This window comes from Anas acuta, chromosome W (assembly GCF_963932015.1).
Source record: "Anas acuta chromosome W, bAnaAcu1.1, whole genome shotgun sequence".
Classification (NCBI taxonomy): Eukaryota; Metazoa; Chordata; class Aves; order Anseriformes; family Anatidae; genus Anas; species Anas acuta.
In genome coordinates this window covers 29,279,788-29,299,606 of record NC_089016.1, presented here as the reverse complement: position 1 = coordinate 29,299,606, position 19,819 = coordinate 29,279,788, and the positions used below count along the sequence as shown (strand labels likewise).

General features: G+C 44.6%; 1 protein-coding gene across 2 annotated transcripts in view; it reads right to left on the bottom strand.

The window, feature by feature from the left end:
* The window catches only part of WDR7 (WD repeat domain 7), a 95,471-nt gene that overhangs the window by 31,410 nt on the left and 44,242 nt on the right, over nucleotides 1-19,819 (bottom strand). For both annotated transcript variants that reach the window (XM_068664860.1, XM_068664861.1), the window contains 2 exons: nucleotides 15,434-15,655; nucleotides 6,602-6,788 (listed from right to left, as the gene is read on the bottom strand). In XM_068664860.1, the coding sequence (XP_068520961.1) occupies nucleotides 6,602-6,788; nucleotides 15,434-15,655 (409 nt within the window). The remainder of the gene's footprint in view (nucleotides 1-6,601; nucleotides 6,789-15,433; nucleotides 15,656-19,819) is intronic.

Here is a 19,819-nt window from a genome sequence, read left to right as displayed (position 1 = left end):
AAATAGCTCACTGCAAAGTCCACTTATGGTTTAGAAGAGAATTTAGGCAGTGTTGTAACTGAGCAGTTAAATTACTTATCTTTTTAATTGCTCCTTTCTTCTTTTTCTTTTTTTTTTTTTTTCCTTTTAAGATTTTTAAGTGTACTAAAAAATAATTTTATGAGAGCTTTTTTCCTGGATGCTTACAAGTTAAATGCTTCGCAACAAAGAATTTCAGCATGGTTCAAGTGTGCTCTGCCAAATGAACCATTTCTCTGGAGCAACAAGACGAGGTACAGATTACCATTACAGACCCGAATTCACAAAAATGAAACCAATGTTTATTATCATTTCCTTTCCCATGTATATTGTATAGATATTATTATTCCCATGTATATAGATCAAAACTACAGCTTTTGAAAACGAAAGTCTCTGCACCAATACCATAAAGATGTCCCTATGGCCTTTTTATTTGTAAAAGCGTATTTGAATGTGACTTAAAAAAGTCACGTAAGGGTTTTCCAGACAGAAGCGATGAAGGAGGAAGCAGGTACCAGAGCCAGCCTTTCAGCCCAGACTCATTATCTTCCGCAAGCAATCATAACTTCAACGTCTTGGCCCTTTTTTCTGTGAGAAGGCTTCCCGTTTGTGCCAGCAGCGCTTCTCCTTACAGGGTGCTTGGTAAAGCGTGCGCTTCCCCGCAAAGCAACAGGCTTGTTGTGAATTCATTAGCATGGCTCAGCAGTGGCAGTATGTGGGCAGAGATCAGCCCCCTCCCGGGCCGCCAGCTGCTCCCCACGGCCCCTTTCAGGGGGCAGCGGGCACCCTGCACCAAGCCCCAACCAAACGGGGGCAGATACAAACCCAACGTACGGAGGGGAGGGCAGGCCGCCCTTCAGGCCCAGACCTATGTCCTTGTGGCCAGGGGCGTCAGGAGGGCCCTGCACCGACATGTGCTGTCCCTGCCACCCCCCGCCTCCCACCGCAGGCCTCAGCAGACATTTGAGGGATGATTTTTGAGAGCATGACAGACAAAATGGTTGCAGCCCGTCCTGTAGTGCACGTGGCTGACACCAGAGACAAGATTCCACCTGCACGCAACAGCAGGAGCCCTGCCTCTAACACCTCTTTATGCCTCTGACTGTTGGCTGACGTGTAGGAGGCCAAACCCCACCGCTCGCGACCCTACAGGGCCAGGGGAATTACTATTTTTTGTAGTAATTTTCGTGACAGTAATAGTAATAGTAATTATAATCTGTGACAGATTAACCTCAGAAGTAAGAATCTGGGGTCCAAAGACTCTGTGTAGTTCTTCATTTGTCTTTTTCATCAGCTTTCTTACAGAGATGCTGATTCTCACTAGCAGGCATGTTTTCAAGCATTTTGTTACTCAAATCGTTCGCAGAATCACGTAATCTTATTCACAATTGTGCAGCTGAAAGAGTAAATAAATCCGGATAAGCATTTAGATAGAAACTGGCGCTCTTAAAATGTACAAAACCATTTTAGGTTGTTAAGAAATTGAGTGGAATCTCTACAACGTACTTGTCTGAAATAAGTTATTTTAAACCTACTTTAGACGCGTACTTTACTACTACAGAAATAAGGAGGGTGCATTTAAAAGCTGATCCTAGAAACCAGTGAAAATGAACCAGGTAGGTCAGGAGAGCTGCAGGTAACCTCTAGGAAAAATGGGGAAGGAAAAGGCGTTGATGGTGCTGAACACGAAATCTGGCCATCAGAGCTCTACATTTCTTGACGTGTGCATCGAAGCGATGGCTGAACAAAGGGGAAGGGCCCAAACTTCCTCCCCAGCATGAAGCTGGGAGCTCAGCTTCCTCCTCCTCCTCTTCCTCCTCCTCGCTTAACACTTTGCTGTCGCTGCAGCACACGCCAGCTTGCTTCATCACCTTCAGGACCAAGCACCAGCTCTCATTTCTCCTTTTAAAACCCCTCTCTCTGCAATTGTTTAGCCTATAATCTAAAGTTGTTCCTTGTACTTGAAAAATTCGGGATGTCCCTACTACAGAGCACACGTTTGCACGGGCGCAATTCACGTGAACGTAAAACTAAAGGTTTCCGCTAAACACAATCAAAACTAACAATATTTAGCCCAATTTTCAGTACACGTTTACATATAAACATACGGATCAAGTAAAAGGTAATTTGTTAACTCTGGTAGATGGTGTCACAATCTGTATCACGGTGTAGCTTGTAATTCAAGGAGCAGAAATCGCAGGCAGCACCGCTCCCTACAGTCAGCCACGCCAGGAAATCAAAGCCTAATAAATGCTAGAAAAATACTCTTAATCCTCATGCCTGAGCAGCTTCACTCGGCACGGCTGGCGAGCACGCTGCGGCCTTTGGGGACTGGGATGAACTGGGAGAGTGGAGGAGTTATAAATATCAGAGTTTGGGATTTCAGCTCAGATATTTCTTTAATTCAGTCAGGAAAAAAGAAAACAGCGCTTTTTTTTGGTCAATAAACGTGAAGCGGTTTTTTTTTTTTTTTTTTTTTCCCTTCTTAAAGCACAAGCTTGACATAAAAGCTCTTTCATAAAACGTTCTTAACATCGGGGAGAGAAGCCGGGCAGCTGTGCTCTGTTATTGTGTACACGGTAAATCAGGCACAAAAAGGGGCAGCTCAGCAGGGCACCGCGAGGGTAAGATGCACACTTAACCCCCTGCACACGTTGCTGCTCTGTTTCTTTCCATCTCAGCCTGTCTGCAGTCAGTACTGTATCTGTCAGGAAGGTAACAGGCCCTTTTCAATCTAAATCTTGTTATGGATTAATAAGCAAACACTTTCTCGCTTATTATGCAATTTATCATGATGAAAATTGCATCGGGCTCCTCAAGGCTACATGCTGATACATTCATTTATTCAGTGCTCTGGGTACAGAGAGCCGTACTAATCTTTATGACAGCTAAGGATGTAATAGCGGGATGAAAATTACGTGCTGAAGAACTGTATTCCCTCGGTTTGTGCGAGCCCACATTTAAATACAATGGGGCAAGGTAAAGCGCCTGGGCTGCTCTGTCAGGCTACGAGAAATAATTGAGGTCCAGACAAATAACAACCTCCCCCCAGTTTGTACATATTTCTCCATTAACCCCCCAGCACACAGCGATCGCTCATTCCTTAAAGCCCGAGGAAATTCACACCGCTGTGAAGAATCGCTAATATCGGACCTGCTGCAACACAAACAGAGAGCCAGGAACCTCAGCACGGCCACGCACAAGGCACACACGTGGTGCTGAGACAAACCTGGCAGCCCTTCGCTGCACACACCCCGTAAAACGCACGTGCCTTCACTAATAACCATTAATAACCTCATTCATAAGACCCAGTCCCTACCATAGCGGTTCTCAGAGCTCAGTTCTCAATACCACGGTTAACGGCAGGGCTTCTACCAGTGCTCGTGCTGTTTGGAGTTATTACTACCAGCAAAAAACGCCTCAACAAAACCAAAATTATCTAAAAACGTGCCTTTCTATTGTTATTTATTAACACTATTGTGAGGTGTTAGGTGTTTCTAATCACAAGGACACACCGGTTTCGCCACAGAACAGCATTTGCTGTGATTTACCAAACAATAGGCTCGGAAGAGACAAATAATTGTTTAGAATATTTTTAGCACCAAAACCAATTTTACTCCAGCAATGCTGTAAAGAAGAATATCTGGATGATAACCGAGTACCTTATGCTGCCCACACAATTACCCGTCCCTGTCGATATTCCCTGACTGCTGGAGGCCTCCTGCAGCTTAAGGCAGACGTTTCCTTCCCCCTGACGTACGATTCCTTCTCCCCCACGCTTCAGGATGGATCCAGCAGCTCGACAGAGAGCAGCAGTGCCACAAAGCAAAGCACCGACCGAAACAGGAACCTCCACATTTTGAGAAAAGCAAATTTAGGTAAAATTAATACCTAAATAATCAATTACGATGACATTCAATTTTAGACAAAAGATTTTTTTTTTTTTTCCCAAGCAAAAATCTTGGAAATAAAATTTTACAGACCAGCCATGAAGTCTTCCTACAGGAATGAAATTGCTTCCCCATTAATGAGTGGTTTATTAACTAATGAGTGGTTTACTAATTAACGCTTAAGGAATACCACTAATTAAAACGTTACATAGGAAACACTACATAAAATAAAAATTAAACATGAAATATGTTAAAAAAAAAATAAAAGTGAGTATTGACACAACGCTTGGGGTGCCAGACACAAAGATTTGCAACGGGAGCAAACTGGGAAAGCTGTGCTGAAATCAACAGCAGCACCACGATTCGCACAAGCTGAAGAGTTGGCTTCGTGTCCTGCAGGGAAACATCCCATCAGGCAAAATTCAGAACCCAAATTTTTAAGCATTTGAGTTACGAAGTTATCACAGTCAAAGAATACAAACTTAAGAAACAAAAACATTTTAAGTTTCTGTTAGAAAAACCATCAATGATTTCTTATTCTGTGTGATGAAAATTATTCGTTAGATTATTTAAATATTTTTAGTAAGAGCTATTTTCCAAATAGATGCCCAATAGTCTGATACTATAATTTAATTCATACCAACAACCAAATAAATACGAAGTTTGGATCTGCTGAGGGCAATGCTCCACCTAGAGCAGGAGCTATGTTTTCTGTGCTGTAGCGAGGGATTAATTCATTCCTGTGCAATAACTGTACTGACAAATGAGAGTTTTGTCTCAACAGCGCTAATGTACACCCACTAATATTTTTCAAGGTTTTACATTAAAAGCAGGAAGCCTGAAACAGCTTTGAAAGCCCATAAAGCATAGCAGCATCATTTTGCATCATGCAAACAGCCTGCCGTGCTTGCTGCTTACTTTCTTTTTACTCTACCTCCACAGACAAATCAGAGCCTTCCCTTTTGCACACCTGCGTGGTTTGCTGTTTTGATAAGAACTAAATAAAAATTTATTCAGATTTATTCTTCTTCAAAGAAGAGGGTCGATTTTACAGCAAACAATAATAAAAATAAAGACTATACTGCAAAACCCGTTACTGTGCAAATAGCTCTGCTGCCATTAATCAGATTAACAGTGCGAGCAAAGACTATTTGTGTGAGAATCAGGTCCCCAGTTTATTGCACTTGACTCTCGTATCATAAAGTCTGGGGATATTCAACAGAAATGCTACTCACCTCACGTAAAGTCACATACATTAAAAAACAAACACTAAAATTCAGGAAGTCCATGATCTTAACAGAAAACGCGTAAGACGCTACCTTTATTATGCAAGTCATCTTAATGACTTCACCTAGGCATTTAGCCATAATTATCCCATGCTGTGATTGATAGGATATGGCACCAGCAAGTGCAGAGCCTCGTCTGTGATAAATGAAGCGAGCAGAAGACCCGAACTGAAAATAACAATAGGGAAAAGAGCTGCACGGTTTGCCTCGACCGGCGACACGCTGCACGCTACGAGGGGAGGGAGCTGGACGCACACCCCGGCAGGTGGCAAACTGTCCGCGGGGCAGCCCTGAAGTGAAGATGATCTTTCAAATCACGTACTAATTTTAGAACAATTACTACACCATACCATTCATGAGAGACTAAAGTGAGTCCTTTAACTGCGGTAGCTCTGGCATTGTAGGTTTTATTTGCTTGGCCCTGAGACAATGGAAATCTGTTTGCCACCCTACAAGTAAAGGCAATAATCTTCTGTGATTTAACAAACATTAAACAGGGCAGGAAAAATCACAATACTATCCTCAAATTCAGAGAACTGATTCTTATTTCACTCTAATTCATCAGCCTATCATCTTATGTCTAATATTTTTTTTTTAAACGTTTAGGGAGCAGATCCAGCTGATGAGTCTTACAGACACATTATTCCGGTGCTGCACAGACAGAGCTGAAGTTTTGCAGTTCCAGCTATTTTTAAGTTACTGAACATATGCGCACTTCGAGTTCCATGCACAGGAAACATCATCTGAACAGCATCACATCTTTAGCCTGTGTTTTAGGCTAAAGTGTCAGACGTCACGATGAAATTCACACACCCCTTCCTTTACAGACCCAGCTACAAATACCGAACTGAAAGGATTTATTTTGAGGAGACCAGAACATATCTGAGACAGCATTCTACATAAATCTTTATTTGGGACACTTGAATAAGTTGTCCTCTGGCCCAACAGACAGGCTGTGGTCTATTGAGTTCGTGATTTGTTAGCAGTCCTTAAATCTGCAAGTTGCCTTGATGCCATTAACAGCGTGTTAATTAACAGTGTGACCACCCAACCTCCTTTCCCAAAGTGTGCTTTCCAAACCAGTTCATATTCGGATAGGATGGCTCATGAAACCATGGGACAAAAATCCATGTGTTGAGACACGCTGGTGCAAAATACCTGCTGAAAAGGCTACTTTTATGGTTAGAAAAGGGTAAAAATATATTAAAAAAAAATGGACAAACGTATTTTAGATATGGATGTGCCTTCACTCATTTGTTTTCTCGAAGTTACTGCTGATGTGACCGGAGGGTTCGTGCCCTGTGGCCCAAGGAACGCCTACCAAACACCTACTTGTACTCGAACCAACTCTAGCAGCAGGATCTGCAAGGCACAAGGGTTTGGGCAGTGCATTAAGGAGGTACCTACTTAGCGAGCTGCTTCTCGGCGTCGGCGCAGAGCTCCAGCAGGCCCATGAGCACGGCGGAGACGTCCATGTAGGGCTCCCAGACGGTGAAGCCGCGGCCGATCAGGTCGATGGCGGTCCTGCGGATGGTGCTGTGCGCGGGCAGCTTGGGGCTCGGCGGCTGCAGCAGCAGGAACGTCAGCGCCTTGCCTGCCCGGCACAACGGGAGAGAAGGGGCACAGTGAGAGGGAGCTGGGGAATTGCCTCGGCTCTGCTGCGTTGGGCTGCTCGCTGCGGCTAGCTCCTGCGAGGTGCGGGCAATCTGACGGCTAGACAGCAACAAAACTGAGATTTCTTTTGAATTCAAATCGAAAGCATGATTGAAACGCTTCAATATTATAATATTTGGTAATTTACGCTTCATTCTTGCTCCCCGCTGAGCGGCCCGGGCAGCACCAGCTCCCAGGCACGGGTGACCTGGGAAGCAGAGAGGCGATTTTACAGCAGGGATTTTCCTCCCTGCTTTCCTTCCTACAAAAAGCTCCTCAGCGTTAGATGCACGGGTGATGCTTTATTTAGGCAGTGGAGTGAAATGAGCCCATCCCTTTTTCTACGATGACACCACATTCCTGGTTTCCACCTTGATTAACTCGCCCTTCCTCCCGCGGTATCTTTTTTTTTTTTTCTAGAGAGAAATACAGCCGAGAGAAACGACGCCCCAAACTAGGCCAGCAAATCCAACTTCTCCTCCAGGTTCTGCCAACTCAGCAAGCGTGCTGTATAATTTCATCCGATAGATTAGTTTTTCATTAAAATAAAAGTAATTGCTTATATATAAATGCACGGGAACACTACAGCACCGCTCCCAGATACAGGTAATTTATCATTATCTCTCCATAATTATTTGTTACCTCTTAATAACATTCATTTAGCTGGCTATTGCAGTAAAGATAACCTATTGATTTTAACAGGTTTTTCTTGAGTTTTCAGAACCGTCTGCCGCGAGTTTCTTCTTTTATTAAATACGCCGCCTGTCATTTTAGGCTTCCAGGGGAGCCAGCGGCAGGCACGCTGCACTCATAAATTCACCCCGAGCCGTGGTGTGTGAGCAACAAACGAACTGGAAGTTTCTTCTTAAGGAGCGTGGCAGGCCACGAAGCTTTAATTTGTGGGAATTTTATGTCTCAAATACAAGAATCTTATTAAAAAGCGTGACTGCTCGGACGTTGCTGCGATGAAATACGCCGGCCTTGCTCGCAGGGATGCTCCCAGCCCCGCTCCTGCTGACACCTACCTGGTGTAAATTGAGCTAAGGAAAAAGATGAACTAAACAAAAGTCATCCTGCCGCCCGTTTCTCAGCCTGGACATCTTTGTTTAAGCTTTGACTCGGCTTAAATGAACGAATTAATATTGACAAAAACATCAACTAAGCTAATGAGTTGTTAGTTAAGGCAATAAACATGTCACATTAGAGTCAGCGCAGTAAAGAGGTAATTAGCCCGGGAAGAGCCCTGCTGATGGGGGCTCCTCGCGGGGCCCCTCTGCTGCCCACCCGAGGCAGGGGACACCACCACTGCCACCACCACTGACACCACCACTGCCACCACCGCTGCCACCAGTCTGGGACCAGTCCCTGCCTGGGGCAGCACGGGGATGTGCTGGGGGGCACCAGGGAGCAACTGGAGGTCCAAATGGGGACCAGAAACAGACCGGAGCTCCCCCAGCTAGCAGGGGATGATGTTGTGGACCTAATTATTTAATGATTTCAAAATGTAGGCTACAGAAAGATCTGCCCATGCTCTGGATCTCCTCCCACGTGCCCTCAGTGGGAGCATCCCTCCCGTAAGGCAGCGCACACGGAGCTATCTCCTCCAGAAAGCAGTGCTGAACTTCGGAGTCTGCCCACTTTTCCATTTACCCAAACACAAAAATAAAGGGTCGAGTCTTACCTGCCTGTGCCATTTTTGTTAATGGAAACGTGACCTGACTGCTGAAGCACACCCGGCCGTTCTGAATGCACGCACCCCTTTGAATTTCTAACATGCCTTTCCTTGCTGGATCTCAGGAGCTTTAAACATATTACATCCGTCAGCATTGTTATCCTCATTTTGCAGATAGATTTAAAAAAAATTAAATAATTTGCTCAGGAAAATCAATAGCACAGGCACGAACAAGACACTGATAACTCTGATTCCCATTCTCATAATCTGCCACAAGATCTAGTTCCAACTAAATAAAAATGATGGACTCCGAAAATATGGCTTAACCTGTTTTGAATCTTTTCTGATTTTACATAAAAAAGAAAAGAAAGTGAAGAATCATGGCTCTAACTAATTCTTCAGTCTTCCCTCTCTTCCCCTCTCGGTGGGCACAGTTTTTCTACAAGAAATTAAGAAATTATCACCTTTTCTGGATGAGGTTTTCTCCCTGGTTTGACATACACCTGTGTGAAATGCCAGGAGAAAGAGAGAAAACAAGTTTGGGTACCTGGGGTAAAAATCCATATCCCTCGGTCCCTTCCTACTCCCAGAGCAGGGAACTTCTATCACATAGCTTGTGGCATGGGTGTAAACCAGAGAATGTTTTCTGGCCTAAATTAAAATATAGCTAGTTGCACCATTTGAAGATTATTTCTGAAGTTAAAATTATGAAAACTTAAAAAAAAAAAAAAAAAAAAAAAAAAGGTTTTGATCACATTTAGCATCAAATTTCCTAATTTTTACAGAGCTCGTTTCCAGCATCTTTTTTTTTTTTTTTTTGCCTTAAATGTAATTCTGATGCATTTCATTTTCTCGACTGAATTTATGCTAGAAGAGACTTTCTTTTTCCTGACGATCTCTTCACATCATTTATGTTCTGTCCTTGCAACAGGTGCAACGGCCCCAGCTTCTACGGCAATTTCAGAACTGCCATGAATATTTGGTCTTGTTTTTTTTAAATCTCTTTTCACAAGCGTGGTTTACAGCTTATTAAGAAGCTAGGCAGCTCCTGTGCATGTCAATAATGCGGACTGCATTTTATTCAGAGGAAAAAAAAAATAATTTACAATTCCATTTGCATTGCTGCTGTATGCAAGGAGAAAAACAAAGAGACTGGAAGGAAACCATCCCCAACTCTTACAGGTCAGACCGAGCGATGCCACTACAACCCTGCCCCAATTCCCATCTGCAGACGCGCAGCTATGCTGGGGGGAGCCCTCATTTTACACCAGGCTGCCAAAAGGATGCCCACGTAGAAGAGAGAAAATTTCAAGAAGCCAGCCTGGTGCTGCAGCCATTTTGTAGCGGAGATGAGACAAGATACCTGCGAGATTTCTATCTGCAGCTCCCGCTCGCACGAGGACTGCTCTCCTGCGGCTCCCTGCTCGCCCCGTGCTGGTTCAGGCGCCCCGCAAGGGCTCAAAATTAATCCTCAATATTCCTGACGAAGCCAAATTTTGCAGTTAAGGCCCAAGCTGCACCCACCTGCCAGGCTGACAGGCAGAGAACAATAGGACATTTACTGTACAGGAAATCAATAGCTCCCGGCTCGCTCAGCCCGAGCCCTTTCAGAGGGAAAGGAAACAATTAACACTCCCGTGGCTCGCTGGCCAGCTCACACTTGTCATACTTTGGGCTTCGCTCTTCCGAGGGCTCAGGTACAGCCCCCTCTATAAGATCTGCTCAGGAGCCCACACGGTTTTGAAAGACAACTACAGGAGGGCAATCCTCACGTCTTGTGCCAGACGATTCGAATCGTTGGTTGAGGCTCATGTTATCTGATAATACAGCAAAACTTGGAATTAGCAAAAATGGTCCTTCAAAATATAATATAATATAATTTAAAATATAATATGCCCAAGCCGGCCTCCTGCCCTCGGTCAGTGAGCAAAAGGAAGCAAAATTTGCCTGGAAATTTATAACCTCTCAGAATTTTGAGAATTAAATGTTTCCTTGCTGAATGCTGTTTCTGCTGCACGTATACACCTTGGTGCTTCATTGGACAGTTAAGATCTTTTTCCCTACAATAAAAGAAAAAATGTGTTTTTTTTTTATTCCTCACTCATTATTCTGATCCAAAAGGAAGTATAATTATTCACTCCGAAGACCTAAAAACATCAGAAATACTATTGAATCGTAATGGGAATATTTCCTCAGCTTTAATTATCTATGTAAATTCTGAACATTTCGAGGTTTAATAGGTCAGAACCACCATTTCTAGGTGTAGTAAATTCACAGCATTTCTATTAATCAGGCTGCTCTGTGCTGCCTTTCACAGCACGTGAACAGACCGCAAGGAATTCGTGTAAGTGGGGCCACACGAACACGGCCCCGAAGTTGTATTAAAACCCTCCAAGAATTTTACATAAATCCTTAGGAAGGAAGACAAAGGCAAAAAGAAGAAAAATGTTTGTAATAGCTGGTTTCCCGGTCCTTTCTGTCTAACTATGGCCTAGTTAAACTGACCTAACAATGCCATTTTTCTTCCTCTCAAAATCTGCAGTGGGGGAATCAAATGTGAAAGCAAGATCAATTCTGTTCCAAGACAGTAAATGAGTTTTAGATCAGACTTGTTTCAATTTATGGAGAGAACCCAACTACGCTGGCTTAAATGCTTTCTTCCTCTAACTACGGAATTATATTTCGGTGCTCTAGAAAGAGCGAACTATCGTTTTAATCCAACATTTGTTTATAATCTAGCAGGAAGGAGGAAGCCACCATGACTTGGCTGATAACCGTGCGTGAAACTTATTTTCATTCCTGTTGACTGTATAACACCGTTAGAAATAAATGCTATTTATTTCAATCTGAACAAACGGTGGAAGATGCACGATGCCAGGGAAGTAAGTGACGTCCATGCCACAGCCTGTACGAGTTGGGGACCCCAACTGCACCTCCTCTGTACCACCGGTGCCCTTTATATGCACACACCCTACCTGCAGCGATGTGTTATACCCGTGGGTGTTGTAAGGTGGGATGCTGACCGTGGGACACTGATGGTGGGATGCCCCCAGCCCTGCTAAGCTTGGGATCACTCTGGGACACAGCTCTGTGAGAGGCTGAAACTCCAAATCCTCCTTTTCTTTTAAAGCAAGGATGCTTGGCTTGGCATCTGCAAGCCTAATGAAGGAATAATGTTAATTTGTATGATGAATTAAATTAGTTTCTGAGTTTCCCTTCATCTCACTCATTACAAGGGCAAGCACAGGCTGATTTATTGACTCGTCACAGCTTATTAAGCAACAGTTCATAAAGTTATTTTGAAGTGCTCTTTTTAAGCATTCACACTATTGATTGACAACACGCGGGCACTACTTAATACAGACACTGAGCAGCAAAAGGCTCGTGTGACTCTGGTTTTCCCACCTGATGTACAAAGCACACGGATTTTAACTTGGTAAAACTGCGTGGAGATAACGTAACCGAACGTGCACGTTATTATTTGCTGGTTGGGAAAGCCCACTGCAATATTTCAGTACAAATCTGCTGTGCCAAAGACCGTCTGTGAACGTAACCACGATTTCAAAGCAGGTATCAGCCACACGAAACACAGCAAAACCAGAACTGCAAAGCTTTGGGGCTCCCGCTGCGAGCCGGGGGCTGCAGCCAGGGGCTTTCTGCATCCTTTACGCATGCAAAAAAGAAACCTCTGATTAAAAATACCGAATTCGGATCATTCGTCCCTTACAGGATTTGGGTAAAAAGGGAAATTTAATTTTTCAGATTGGATTTTGTTGTTCAAGTCAATAACAAAGAAACACCAACAGATTTAAATGAGGGCAGAATATCTGCCACAAAGATTGACTGTTTTCTGCCATACGGATTGACTATTTTTTCTAAATATTATCTCTAAGGCTAAGGTATAGATTTTTATAAACCACCATTTTTCCATTTTTTTTTTTTTTTTCCCTTCAGGGACAAAATTTTGCTCGAGCCACTGATCTAATCACAACAACCTGAGGGAAAACAAAAGCAAACCACAGCACACCTTGGATCTGTAATGAATTTCAGAGCGTGTTGATTGAAACACAGATCCAAAAGGATCAGCACAGTGCCACCAACCACGGGACCATGCAGACCCGAGCATCCTCCTGAATAAATGACATAAAAACACAGCCAGCAACATGGCATGTGCTGGTAGCAATCGCTCACGACGAGCAAAAAAATCAGTGATTTGCTTTAATCACCACGTTGCGGGCTTTCTCTTGTTGTTGTTCGGTTTGTTCTTAAATTAAGTCACTGAGCCACTTTGGTTAATTTGCCCTGAAAGGCGGCTGTTCAGGTGCTCAGCTGATTTATTGCTGCTGCGAGGGACGATCCTGAGCGGCCGCTCGTCTGCACTAATTGCTGCCGCCAGCTCTGCGGCAGGCAAAGAGCTGCTGGGGAGCGACGTGGCCTCACCGTGGGTCTGCTGGGAGCCACGGACCCCCCCGGGGGCACGAGGGGATGCCCAGCAGGACACCGTGACACCCCGGGGATTTCAGCCCCCTGCCCTGCAACGTGGAGTAACAGAGCTCGTGTAGCAGTTGCCACGTGGTTCTTTGAACTAAACTTAAGGTTTTACTCTTCTTGTAAGCGATGAAGTCATTTTAGAAGGCGTTTTCCAATCAAATTCCATCTAATTAAACATAACTAACACCAACCTTCAGGTCCAACACCTGAATGAACCGAGAAGATGAGCTTACAGGGGGAATTACCTGGCAGTCTGAAGAAGCGGTGCCACCACCAGCTAGCCTGCAGAAGAAGAAAACTGCTACTTGCTTCCTTGACAGGGCACAAAATCTTTCCCATTTTGTAGTTTTTACGCAGTAAATCTCTAGCTCTTTCCATTCAGGCAGCGTGCGGAGAGTTGAGAGGCACGAGATGAGGAGGGACAGGCTGGCGGGAGAGAACTGCTCCGGGACTGAAGTTTTCATACAGCGAGGGAGAAGTACCCCCAAGATTTGTGGTACGAACATATTAAGTATTTTAAAACTGGGGAGAAGATAATTAAAAAATAAAAAATGGTTTCACGAGCCTGAGCTAGGAACCTAACCGCTGGCTGGCTTCAGATTAAGGAAATTAGTAAAACTGGAGAGACTGCCGTGGATTATAGCACAGAAACCCGAAAATTCGCTTTGGAAGGAAGGCAGCGTGAACACACAGCCTGCAAAAAACAATATAAATAACCCAACGCCGCGAACGTGCTGTCACATATGACACTGACTGAGTTAAAGGGCAAAATGCTTATCATTAATAACTGCATTGGCGGCAGATGCTTTGAAAAATACACCGCATTAACCACAGAATCCAGGATTTTCATATTCAGGACAGAGGAGTCATTCAGATTTATCAGCCCATTAACTTTATAAACACAGCATTAGCTGCAGTTTAAGTGCAATGCGGTGCATCTGTAATGAGAAATTCTTTGGGTGGCATTTTATAATTAAATATCTCATGAACTACTTGTAAGGTCAGCAGAGATTAATGCGGGATGTCAGGCAAGGTCACTGGATGGATTTCAGAACTCAGCTCCCTCAAAAAGGCATCGTCACAATTACTGTTTTCCGAAATATAGGGAATCACAACGTCTGCAACTCAGGCTGCAAAAAACGTGCACGCGTTATCCGTGTAAATGAAGAAGTAATTCATTTTGGTAAGTTCTCCTGAAATAGAAATTAGGGTGCTTTTAGGACACATGCCATGTCTCTGATAGCTTTGGATGGCCCGCTCAGTTTCAGTATATGATAACGAAAGACTGAAAGATGACCACATCTTAATGAAGTCAGCCCACAGCAGAGGAGGGGAATCGTCTGAACCGGTGGTGCCTTAAAGTCAAAATAAGGCAAATCAACGAATAACTGCAAGTCCTAGCGCATACACGTAGCTTTGCTTTTACCTGTTCCAAGAAACGTTTAATTTTTGAACAACTGCTCAGTTTTATAATTCCTTCTGCACTGCTACATACACGGAGTGATACCCACAGCCTGGAGTTCTTGGCTGGGATGTGAAGGGGGTCTCTGTAGCAAACAACAGAGTGCTTGCCTTTCACCAAACCGTCACAGGCAAAAATGTTCTGATCTTCTTCTGCCTCTCCATCCATTTCAGATATTACTTCATGGCCTGGATCTAAATTTACAGTATTTTAGCGTGTCAAGCTTCACCTGCGTGAAAGACTGAATTTCAGCCTCGCAGTCAGCCAGCCAGTCGTGCAGGGTTTCTGAGATGATGATTAATAGGAGTTCAAAGCTGGAGCTTACAGTGCCGCTAAGCCTAATGTGACAGAACCAGCAAGCAAATAGATAAACAAAAACACTGGGAGAAAAGTTGTGAATAGCTCTGAGCCCAGACCACACGCTTATTTTCTATAATTCCTGTTTTTCACTTGGGCATCAGGTGAGGACTGCACCAGGGCAGGAGGAGAAATGCTCTGCCCTGGGATTATTTCACAGCTAAGCACACAGCGGACTTTTCTTCAAGCAATACTGACACTGAGCCCGTAGTGCTGCAGGGAGATCTCACAGAGATAAGAGAAGGGACTCTTGCCAGGCTCCACATACAACAAAAACACACCAGCAGACTCGGGAACCTCGCCAAAACACTTGCAGGAATCCAGGGCACCGAAGCCGCAGCTGCTGCTGTTAGATTTTGCGATGCTAACACGAAACAGCCAACACAGATGTGTAACCACCTGATAACATAAGATCATGCTTACCGCTTGTTGCGAGGATAATTACAGTAGCGCTGCAGGACCACATTTCACAGGGACCAGAAGGTAACGTTTTATATAGCATTTTCCATTGAATTCATCAGGTTCAGACTAAAACAGACATCTTACTCCCCCTCCCCCTTTTTTTTTTGGCCTCACAAAGGCTGTTTGCACCCAGGATACTCACATGTGTGCCTGGCCAGGGAATAATTTGATCCGCCGCTGGTTAAACCAAATCCCTCGGGAATTTGACTAGAGCTACGCGGCCGAGTCAGGAGTTTGGGAGGCTCAATTTCAGCTCCAAATTCCGCCCCGATCACCCCCAGCAGGACGATGGCAGTCGCTTGCTTCCTGCGCTCTTCGTAAGAGGTCGAGATTTTCTTCATCTGCGGGAGACCGGACAGGCAACCTGAAATGAAAAGCAGCAAGGATGAGGAAAATAAAAAGCGGGGCTGCTCTTCACACTCCCAACATCGTGCTTCCCTGAGAAAAGAAAAGAAAAGAGGTTTCCATTTAACTTAAAGCACGTTTTCAGGACTGCTACTTCCCTCCCCAGGCTTTGCAGCCTGTAGAGACGATGCCATTTTACTTCCCAAAACCTACATCGTAGATGTCTAAACACCAGCGTTTGCGATGGCCAGCCTCAAAGCCAGCCACCCTTCAAAAACTGCCAACAGCTCACTGAAAAAAAGAACAACAAAAACATTTCAGAGAGCTTTATTTGTTCCTCTGGAGAACAAAACGAAACACAACACAGGGAATTCTGCGCCTACCTGCCTTTGTGAGAGGAGGTATTTGGTTTGCTTCTTGTTAACGCTGAATTTTGGAGACTGGCAATCTTTTTATTTGTTTTATGGGATGGATTTTATAAATACACTTCTATTATAAAAAAGCATCCTTTTTGTGTTAGGGTACACCATCATATTCCAATGCCTATTAGATTTTAACTTACCAGTATATGCCAATAAGCTGACCTAGCATTTTTGTACAGAAAATGTTGCATTTTGTATATTAATGAATGTTTTCATAAACAGTGGAAAAACTTCATAGTATACATTTTAAATAAAACTCTAAATTCTACATTGCTAGGGAAATTAAAAATGCCAGGGCTGTACTAGAGTAACTAGATGAAGTGGCTTTATTATTATTATTATTATTTTATTTTTTATGGTATAAAGAAACAAAATCTTAGGAGCAACATACTGGATTGCAGTACATTATTCCTTTCATCTGACAAGCAGAGTTCCCTTTCAGCTGCTGACTAATTCACGCTATCCCAGAAATGCCTCACCATATATGCTCCAAAAATAATGAAGTCTTAATCCTGCTTACGGCTCTTGGCTGTTCAATCTTTGCTGAGGAGTCAGAAGGAAACTGGCACTTGGTGGGCTTGTAGCTTAACGAAGGGCGAATTAGCGAGTCTGCCTGTGCAAACCACGTTCACACAGCTGGGTAGGACACGATACATGATGTACAAAAAGAACTGGCCACATTTGGGAAGCAGCATGGGAAGGGCATCCCCGTTCAGGCACCGCGGCAGCAAGGTGCCAGCCGAAGGGGAGCTGGGAAACAACGGAAAGCTTAACAATGGGAGGGAGAGGGGGAAAAAAGGAAAAAAAAATAAATCAATAGCAACTGCCTTCAGAGGAAGGAGGATGAAAAGGGGCCGCAGGAGACAAAGCGCGAGGTGGAACAGCTCTAATTGCTCCGCAGCCACCTCTCCGGGCGCGTTGCGGACGCGGTGCCCCCAGCACCTGCGCGGGGCGATGCCCGGGTGCCCGCCGTGACGCCTCGCAGCAAGACGAATCGGTGCGAGCTCCTGCTCCCAGATTGTTTCAGAGCGTTTCATTTAGTTCCTGGCCCTGCTTGGATGAGCACAGCTCCGGTTATGGATTTGTGCGGGGCCGCGCTGCGGCGGCGCAGGCAGCGGAGCAGATGCTGGAGCAGGACCGCGGGGTGCTGATCGATAGGCACGGCGCTGACCCCGGCGCTGCCGCCACGGCCACGGCTCCGAGGAGGGGAAGAAGGGAAGAGCGAGCACATGTGCTGCTTCCAGGAGGAAATTAAACCGCGGGGGCACTCCCCTGCCCTCGCCTTGGGTCAAAACGATGCCAAAACGGGCTGCGAAACAGTCCTCGGGTGTTTTGTTGGCATAGGATGCTCCTCACCCTGCTCGCTGCTGCAGCGTAGCATTTGCTACCTCAAAACAACAACAAAAAAACCCTAAAACCAAAGCCAAACCAACAAACAAAAAACCAACACAGTCCCCTCCCAACAACATCCCTCCCCGAACCCTCCAAAGGAAATTTAAAATAAAAGGGAAATCCCACAAATATTTTTTACTTTTTTTTTTTTTTTCCCTGAACGCCTAGCGGAAGCGTACAATTAATTGCAATGATTTCCTGCAAATAAACTGACAGCCATTGGGGAGATTTTCAAATGAAATAATGTCTGTAAAAGTAGTCCCTTCTACGCTTTCATTTGTCTCATGAAAATTTGGTATTTTCTCCCTGCGACGTGCCTCCATTTAATCATGCTAAAGGCTGACACGGAGATCCATTTTCCTGACAGGACGGTTGATCACCCTATCACAGGGAGAAAATTAATAACCCCAAATAGCTCTGTGTGGAAAACAGAGGCTACGCTGGCGAGAGGACAAAAACGCTCGACATTTTGGTTGTAAAAATAGCAAAAAGAGAGAAACCTATTGTGGGTTTGCTTCTCCGGGTCTCCTCCAGGTGAAATGACCACATCGAACATTTCAAAACGCACTGGGTTTTGAGGCTTAAACCTCCCCAAAACATCTTGCTAAAGGGTTTAAAATCCAGGTAAGGCGTTTCCGAAGTTTGAATTGTTGAAGAGGCGGCGAGCTATCGATTGCTTCGTGGAAAAAGCAGTCCGAGAGTGCAGCCACGAGGGCAGGGGGAATGTAACAATTTGGAGCACTTTACCCAATAACTCCGAAGATCGCGCTAATTGGCTTTGCACAGTTCCTGGGTAAAATTAAGTTTATCCTGGCTCACGATAAAAGGATTAGAAGACAAATTAAGTTCCTCGGGTTTAAGCGCAATGGGGATCAATAGGGCTGAATGGGGGCCGAGGGCGGATCTGGGGGAGCTGGGTGCCAGGGGGTGCCGTGCCGGTCCCGCTGTCTGCTCCCTAACACACCTTATAAAAGAGCCTTCAAGAGCTACAAGAATCCGTATTTATTAGCAGTATTTTTACATGATTTTTCATGCCAGCTGCACTATTTTCTTACAGTACTGCATTTACACAGGGCTCTGCTCGTGACCCCAAAAGGAAACTGCAAACCAAACCCAACCAAACACCCCAAACCACAAACTGATGGCAACCATCACCAGCACCCAACCCCGGTACCAAACGTGTGAATAGGAAAAGGGATCGGGGTGTAAAAGTGACGTGCCAGAGAAGATTGGGCCCCAGAGGCTTAGAGGCCACCCTTGGGTGTTCCCATGGCCCAGCCTTATTTGAAATAAGGGGGCATTGTCACTACCCTAAAAACCGGGAGTGTTTAAACTTTATTTTTCTAATATTTCAGGGGGCATCTTCCAACAGACAAGCTTAATAATTAAATATGGGTAAGTCGCATAGCTTTGTATTATTAAAGCCAGGACATTTCTCAGGTTTGCTTTTTGATAACATATTCCCTTTGTGGTGCCAGGAACACGGTTTGATGCAGCTAGCCAGCTGCAGCACCCGAGAAAGGAGGAGAACAGAATGATAAAACCTCTCCTGGTAAATAATAACCTTGATTAGGTTAAGTATAGAATTTTTCTTTATTTTTAACAAGAGACTTGCAGCCACCCAAAAGAAAAAAAGGTTTATGAAATTTGAATTAAAAATGCCTTTTTTTCAAGTCTTTCATTTAAGATCTGATGTAAAATCCCAGGGCTCTGACTCCACTGCCCACCTCTGGCCAGGTATCCTGGGGTCAGAACCCCCTGGTAAATCCCTGGGCTTTATCCACACGGCCTGTATGGATAACAAACGTTGAAAATTTGCAATGTTAATTAAAAATGACAGTATTTAGGATAAGCCAGGAATCTGTTAGCCTACAACCCAAAGACTCCCCAGCAGCTGCTGGCAGCCGTAAGGGTTAAGGCGCTGATTTTCTTCTGCATAGGTGGTGCTATTTTAAGCCAATAGTGTGTTTAAATCCACCCCAATGAAATCAATACAGCACTGCTCTACTCAAGGTGAGACCAAATAAACCTGTCGGAAGCTTTGAGAAATAGGCTTTGCAGTACGCTTTGAGTGCTAAGTGCCTTTCAGTGCAGAGATCTGTCATTAAATAATCATTAGCCATCATTCATTCTTCCTAAAAAGCTCAACGCCTGGATTTGTTCGCTGTCCGCTAAGCACCGGCGCAGCGCCGCCTGCTCATTAGCACCTGGGGGTGCTTACAGCGCACCTGAACAATGCTCCTCCTTGTCCAGCACACCTGCAAACAGCAGCGTCGCCAAAAAACCCAACTCTTACAGCACTACCCGTGGCGGGTAAGCCTACTGCACGCCCAAAGCCCGCCCCACACATTGCACAGATGAGCGTTTGA